General features: G+C 35.8%; 1 protein-coding gene across 1 annotated transcript; it reads left to right on the top strand.

Moving 5' to 3' along the window:
* The first annotated feature begins 2875 nt into the window (after nucleotides 1-2875).
* LOC140985245 (protein kinase STUNTED-like) lies at nucleotides 2876-6791 on the top strand. The gene is made up of 10 exons (XM_073453037.1): nucleotides 2876-3719; nucleotides 3820-3893; nucleotides 4070-4188; nucleotides 4302-4417; nucleotides 4498-4944; nucleotides 5051-5302; nucleotides 5379-5545; nucleotides 5637-5864; nucleotides 5963-6112; nucleotides 6346-6791. Exons 1-10 carry the CDS (start codon nucleotides 3578-3580, stop codon nucleotides 6556-6558), a joined length of 1908 nt encoding a protein of 635 aa, XP_073309138.1. The 5' UTR covers nucleotides 2876-3577; the 3' UTR covers nucleotides 6559-6791.
* The last annotated feature ends 498 nt before the right edge of the window (nucleotides 6792-7289 follow it).

Genomic DNA, 7289 nt, shown 5'->3' with positions numbered 1-7289 from the left:
CGGGCCAAACTTCTGTAAACAATCAATTCAGAGCAAGAAAGAAACAAAACACAAAAGGAAGCTCCAGCACCAAATTACGTACATGCAATCAATTATTATCTCTGGCTCAATTACATATTTTGTCAACTTCGAGTCCTTTTATTGAAATATCTTTCTTTTTGTGGTATTTCGAAAAACCAAAGGAAAATTTATTTTCCATTGACTGAAGAATCCAATATAGACTTTTCTCAATCAAGGCGGCTTCAAATTGCTTTAAGAAACAAAATAGTAATGGTTGTTTTAGTTACTATGACAACATCAAAAGTTAATTAGCGACGTATTTTGGTCCATCTGTCAACCGTGGTAGCAGAAGATTTGCTGACATAATTTTACTATATAAGCATCTGATGTTAATTTAACGACCAAATTATATGTTCCATCGATTTCTATAATCGAATTCAAGATGGATTGTACTACTTGTCGTTAATATTTATGTTAGTAGGGATTTATCCGGAACAGCTTCGCATGATATCTGTAATTTGAAGAAAACAAGACTCAAAACACTATGTTAGCAAATTCGAAGTCGAGACAAGAGAGAACTTTTTATCCTTAAGATGAATTTTTCTCACACATTGTGCTCACGAGATATGACAATCATCTTTTGAGATACAATGACTTCTAACTTGTTTTAATAACACTACAAATAACAATTTTTATAACAAGAAAATGAAGCAAACTCATTTTTAAGAAGTATGAAGATAAGGAATTTCAAAATTAATGCAAATGCTTTTCTTTTGTTTGATCATCTAAAATTAAGGTTATGTTGTCTCTCATTGTGTTAGTTCATTTAGATGTATTGATATTTAAGTTACAAATCACGAAAATGTGACCAAAAGACATATTTTGATGAAAAACATTTATGAAATTTCCAACTTTTGTCAAACAGAGCCGCCAAGCGCCTCCCTCACGGCCCTGAAAAATTCCAAGACATAGAGGGGATGCTTAGGTGCCTCTTTTGTAAAACAGGAGATGTCACGCTCCAAAACTTGGGATTGACACCGGCGTTGTTTAACAATCACACAATCGAAACAACAAGCCTTCGTAGCACAGTATAAACCGAAACTAGTTTATAATTTATAATTTCAACGAAATAAACATTGTCTTTACAATACCGAAATCACTAAACGACGGAAATAAATGCGGAAACGTCTTACAAAGTAATAAGCAATAAATTCGAAATATAAACTACTACTAATCTCGCGAATCACCAGCCCCAAAATTGTTCCGACTCTTCGTCCTCGACCTGTTCTTCGGACTTATCTGGGGAGGGGAGAGTAAGGGGGATGAGTATTTTTGGAATACTCAGCGAGTGGGGGATATCGAACACAACATAAAAATTTTTCAACATTTTCGAAAACAACATATCAATACATCATGCTTTTCATACATCTTAACATCATATCTAGAACATAATAACACTGCGATTTTTTCACCTTTAACGGTTTACTGACGTCAGTCCCTAAGTTTTAATCCTCTAAGGGGGCGAGGCCATAAAACGGTTCTATCCCACTGTGAAGGGCCATATGTTGGAATTCCACCCATTTTCAGGGAATCCTCACAGTGTCAACACATAAACGTACTAAAACTTCATTAAAAAAAACGTATAGACGGAAGACGGAGCTCGACCGAATTTTAAAACCAAAAACCGAAAATTTCATATGCATAAAACCGAAATTTAAATTTTAAAAACAAGCCCACTTAATGTGTTTGGATTTAATAAAAACGTGGATGCTTGGCTTCGGGAACTTTGGATCGCTTCTCGCTCTGGCTCGGACGGCGCTTCGGATTCGATTCTAGCCTAAACTCGGGACGGATTTGGAGCAGAATTTCGGCTAGGGAATGCTGCTGAATTTCGATACTTTCACGATACTTTCAGCAAGGAGAGTTTCCAAAATCTAGAGTAGGGAATGAGTAGGAATGATAGAGTATTTATAGGTGGATGAGATGAGGCTCAACAAGGTAATCAAATCATGCCGATAATTTGCCTCCAAATCACACGGTTGACTCCCCATATTTTTATTTCAAGAAAAGCTTATTTGGCTACCAAACTTGTGGGATTTAACCTTGATTCTTTCTCCTTTTTGCTTGGCTCGAAATCATGATGCTAGGCCAAGGGATTTGATGATATAGTTTCCAATCTTAGTAGTATCTATCCATCACCAAAATTAGGCAACTAATCTAGGGAGATTTCGAAATTCCTTGTCATATCCATTCTTAATTACTTTTATCTTGTATGATACTCAATCTTGTAAATATTCTCCCCCAACTTTCGAAATCTGCATGCTTATACATAATATTATTGGCTTGATATTGCATATCCAAGAGTATCTCTACATTTCCCATTCGAAATATTTACACCATAATTATTAAAAGAAGTCCTACAATTGAGCTGCATGAGTAGGTCTTCACAGGAGACGCTTAGGAGCCTATGCCTGTGTTGTTCCAGGCCGCCTACGGGCGAATCGCCAATCCAGATGCCTCTTTCCTAACACATGGAACAATAGTTTCGAATTTCATATACTTTTTATATTAATTTTCATTCATTAAATTTTAAATTTATTCAACAATTTACATATGGATTTCGATGTTATACTTGTTTATGTGTTTGTGAGGCTAATTGTATGTGTACCATAATTGCGTAATATTTTTTGTCCATTCGGACAAAAGAAATTATTTTGAACTATGTAAAAGTCGCCCATATATTTTTACCCAAAATGGTAGACTTTCCACTAAGGGCCATGATGTCAATATAGGAGATACGCAGTGGCAATTCCGTCTTTTCAGAAATTTTGACGTCGTTGGTCGTTGGTGTGAAGCAACCGTCGACCCGCAATAGCCGGTTCAGAGTTCTCCGCCTCTGTTGTCGGAGGTTACATGTGACCGGATATCATGGGTTTCCCGCAAATCGAAAACGAATTTACTATACAGACATAAACCCCTTGGCTGCCAGGATCCTTTGTATATTATACAATGGCCTTTATTTTACTTTGTTATTTTTCCGCGAGCATACGTAAAATTTACGTGTTTACGAAGGATTTTTTATTATTTTTTTACCACCTAATCCGCCACCTTTGAATTTTAAATTGTTTGTTAGTTAAAAGTAGGTCTATCTTTGATCTTTGGCGGTCTTCTCTTGATTTTTAATGTAATTGGTGATGGCTTTAGGTAAGCTCCTGTTGTCGGGTTATTCTTGATTTTTGCGAAAATTCAACTTGTATTTTAAAAGGGCGAGTAGGTTTCTTGCTGGGTTTTTAATTTACGATTTTATTTTTTCAATGCGTGGCTTTAGAACTGGAGTTTTGGATTATGTTTTTCGTTTTTTATGTTACTGGGGATGGTTTATAATGACGGGTATGCTTCAATTCTAGAAATTAAAGCCCTTTCCACTTGAACAGCACTACCTTTTTTTCTCCGTCGTCTGGAGTGTGTGCCATTCAAAGAAGGCCTAAAGTTTCCATGTTTATAGCACATGTTTGAATGAGAGAAAGAGCTTGGGGATGTTTTGTTAGTATTCTTTGATCAAGAAACTAAGGGAGAAATGAGGTTGAATTTGGGGAGGAAGAATGTGGTTGTGGGAATTCGATTTGATGAACATACTCAAGAATTGCTGGATTGGGCAGTTGTGAAAGTGGCTGATTCTGGAGATAACGTTGTTGCTGTTCATGTCTGCAGAAATTCTGGTACCAACAATGGAGCTAAACAGCATGTTTTTGTGAAACTTTTCGTGTTTCAGTACAGTGTAGGATTTGTGTGATAACTGAACCAAATTCTTGGTTTCAGATTGCATTTCGAAACAGAAAGCTGCGGTGGATGGTTATTTGGAAGACTATCGAGGTCTGTGCGACAGAAGGCAGGTTAGTTTCTGTTTTCTAATGTTTGCAGCTCATTGTTTGTGTATAATATTTCATTTTATTGGATATAGATAACTTCTTTGAGAGGATAAAGCAAAAGGGCCGACACTGATTCCGTGTTGTGATGTTTCTTTCCACCTTTTACTAATTCTTCATATTGTATGGTGATTCTGTATCAGGTTTCTCTGTGTTCTGACGTAGTTAAAGGGAATTCAATCAGGAAAGTTTTGGTGAGAGAAGCTAAGAAATTTGATGCAACTGCTGTAATAGTGGGGATAACCAAGCACAATGCTTTGGGGTGAGTAGTTTTGGGTTTTTTGCTACGTTTCTTTCTTTCTTTTTTTATTCTTTGTATTTTCCATGTAATTCTGTGTTAAAATTATATCTGTTTTTTTTTTCTCTTTTTTTAAGGGGTTGGAATTCAATTGCTAAATATTGTGCAAAACGGCTGCCTCAAAGCACAGAGGTTATGGCAATACACAATGGTAAAGTTATGTTCAACAGGTGTTCAATGGGTCACCTTGAAGGTCTGTAGTTTTCTTCAAAATTGAATGCAATTCAGTTTGGATTTAAACAGGAATCTGAACATATTATGATTGTTCTGCAGGTCCTGGTGACGATCCAAAACCAAGTTTTTATTTTAAGAAAAGCTGCCATACATTCCAAGATTATCTGTCAGAGTTCGGAGAATCTGAGATGTCGGAAACAAGCAGGCTTAGTTATGATGGAAGAGAGGATGATATTGTTAGCTCTGTTTCAAAACTAAGGAGAAGCTCCTTGAGTTTAATTTCTTTGCCAGTGGAGGATTTTACGAAACAAAGACCTGGTTGGCCTCTGCTCCAAACAGCTAGTTCAGTAACTCAACCAGCACTTGAAGCAAGAGAAATGTCAGTAGTGCAGTGGGTAATGAACTTACCTCACCGATCTCTGGACCAATTAGCACATCAGCAAGAGCTTCCGAAAGATTTGGTACTTATACTCGACCGAAATTCAGCGTCCTGCAAAGTTTTCAGCCATGATTTTATCCAGAAATCTACTTCGGGATTCTCCTTAGGTAGCTTTTTAAAAACAGAAGTTCTTCTTCTTCTTCTTCTTCTTCTTCTTTTAATGTCTTTTGCATTTTGGGCTCACTTTTTCGATGTTTGTATGGATAAATACAGAAAATTTGATTGGTAAAGGTGGAAGTAACAGTGTGTATAAAGGGGTTCTTCCTGAAGGTAAACCTGTTGCAATAAAGGTATTGCAATCTTCAGAAGAGGCGTGGAAGGATTTTATACTGGAGTTTGACATAATGACCACAGTGAAGCACGAAAGAATCACACCTTTGCTTGGTATATGCGTAGAAAGCAGTATCAATCTCGTATCTGTTTATGATCTTTTGTCCAAAGGGAATTTGGAAGAGAATCTACATGGTAAGTTAAACGTGAATGGCGAACTTAATTCTAAAAAATTACATGAACTCCAACTAATATCTGAGTTTTGGATCAGGTATTGATGGAACGAGAGGTTCAGTACTCTCATGGGCAGTAAGATTTAAAATAGCTTTTGGAATCGCTGAAGCACTAAATTACTTGCACAACGAATGTCAAAGGCCCGTTATTCACAGAGATGTTAAGTCATCAAATATTCTTCTCACCGAAGAATTAGAACCACAGGTACTCCGGCATAACCTGGTGTAGAAAACTTTTCATTTTTACAAGTAATTAAAACGTTAATTAGTGCCAATATTTTGTTTTTTTCCAATAGTTAAGTGACTTTGGATTGGCTATTTGGGGACCTACAAAGGCATCTTTCTTGACAGATAGTGATGTAGTCGGAACATTTGGCTATCTTGCTCCGGAGTATTTTATGTATGGCAAAGTAAGTGACAAGATTGATGTATATGCTTTCGGTGTCGTTCTACTAGAATTGTTATCCGGAAGGAAACCTATTGGACTTGAGATTTCAAAGGATCAAGAAAGCTTAGTGATGTGGGTAAGAACGAACCAAGAACACGCATAGATATCTTATTGAAATTTGCTCTGTTTTTAAGTTTTTCTGAGCATTACACTAAATTGCTTTTTCGCTTTTAGGCAAAACCCAAACTAGAAAATGGCGATTTCAAGAGCATATTGGACCCAAATTTGGATGGCAATATCAATGAGATTCAAATGCAAAGAATGGCTCTGGCAGCAACCTTATGCCTAACTCAAGCAGCACGCCTGCGTCCCAAAATGTGTCAGGTATGGTACTCTTTGGCATCTCCACCATCAGGTGCAGATCCATTGGAGGGAAAACGCCCTCCTCAAATAATAAAATTTTTAATTCAACGTGCAGATTTTTTAAACTGTAAACTCCATTCTCAGAATCCATTTTCTGTCTCCATGTTGCCGCCAGCACCAGAATTTTTGGATCCGCTGTTGGTTACCAGTCAGTCTTGAGATTATTGTCCTTATTCTTTGTTTGATTATTTCAGATACTAAAGATCCTCAAAGGAGAAGAAGAATGTATGAACGGGCTAAAACTGCACGATTATTCAGAAAATCACGACGATGACGAAGTTTATCCAGATTCAAGTGCAGAATCCCATTTAAGTCTAGCATTTCTTGATGTGAATGACTACTCAACTTCATTCAGCAGTCTGGATCAAAGCAGTCCTCCTCATTCAGTTGGTGAATATTTGCAGTAAAGATGGAGTAGATCATCAAGTTTAGAGTAGCATTTATTTTTTTCAATTTTTTTTTTTTTTTGGCATTTCTTTGTATATATGAGTGAAAATATAAATAAGATTGCACCCAAGAATGAGGTGGTTTCATCTGTAGCCGAAAGGGGATTTTTGCTGCAATGTTTTAGGAAGAGTCCCCATATATGCAAGGACCATTTGTGGTTTGCATTCTTTAAGCATTAAATGAATTAAGTCAAATTGGCTTAAATAATATATTTTATTTAATTTTTTTAGGGATTATTTTTTTCAATTTTATTTGAATAAGAAGATGAGAAAATTTCTTCTTTTCTTTCCTTTTTTTTTTAAGTAAAAGGTATGAATATGCACATACAAGAATTAAACATGGACAAATTCAACCCAGTTCACGGGATACTTACTTCCATTAAAAAAACCAAGATAGTTACTCTAATATAAAAAGAAACAAGCTAAAAAAATAATCTTAATGTAGAATAATCGATAACAATATCATTACATGCAGAACGTACATTCTCAACCACACTGAAATAAAATCCAAAAAATACGAATAAACTTCAAAAACCATACAACTACTTGGAACATATACCCGATAAATGTATAAAATCGACATAATATATATGGGAGACTCCAAATTGGAAACATATTTTTTAAAAAATAATATAAAAATAAAAATGGCTTATAAAAATACTTTACTTTCAAAACATTTACAAAACTAGTAC

Source organism: Primulina huaijiensis, chromosome 9 (genome assembly GCF_012295235.1).
Source record: "Primulina huaijiensis isolate GDHJ02 chromosome 9, ASM1229523v2, whole genome shotgun sequence".
Lineage (NCBI taxonomy): Eukaryota > Viridiplantae > Streptophyta > Magnoliopsida > Lamiales > Gesneriaceae > Primulina > Primulina huaijiensis.
This window is presented reverse-complemented; position numbering and strand designations above follow the sequence as displayed.

Coding starts and splice junctions, on each gene's coding strand:
- LOC140985245 (XM_073453037.1), top strand. CDS start 3,578: ATGAGGTTGAATTTGGGGAGGAAGAATGTGGTTGTGGGAATTCGATTT. Junction 3,720..3,819: donor TCATGTCTGCAGAAATTCTG/GTACCAACAATG, acceptor TCTTGGTTTCAG/ATTGCATTTCGAAACAGAAA. Junction 4,945..5,050: donor TACTTCGGGATTCTCCTTAG/GTAGCTTTTTAA, acceptor GGATAAATACAG/AAAATTTGATTGGTAAAGGT.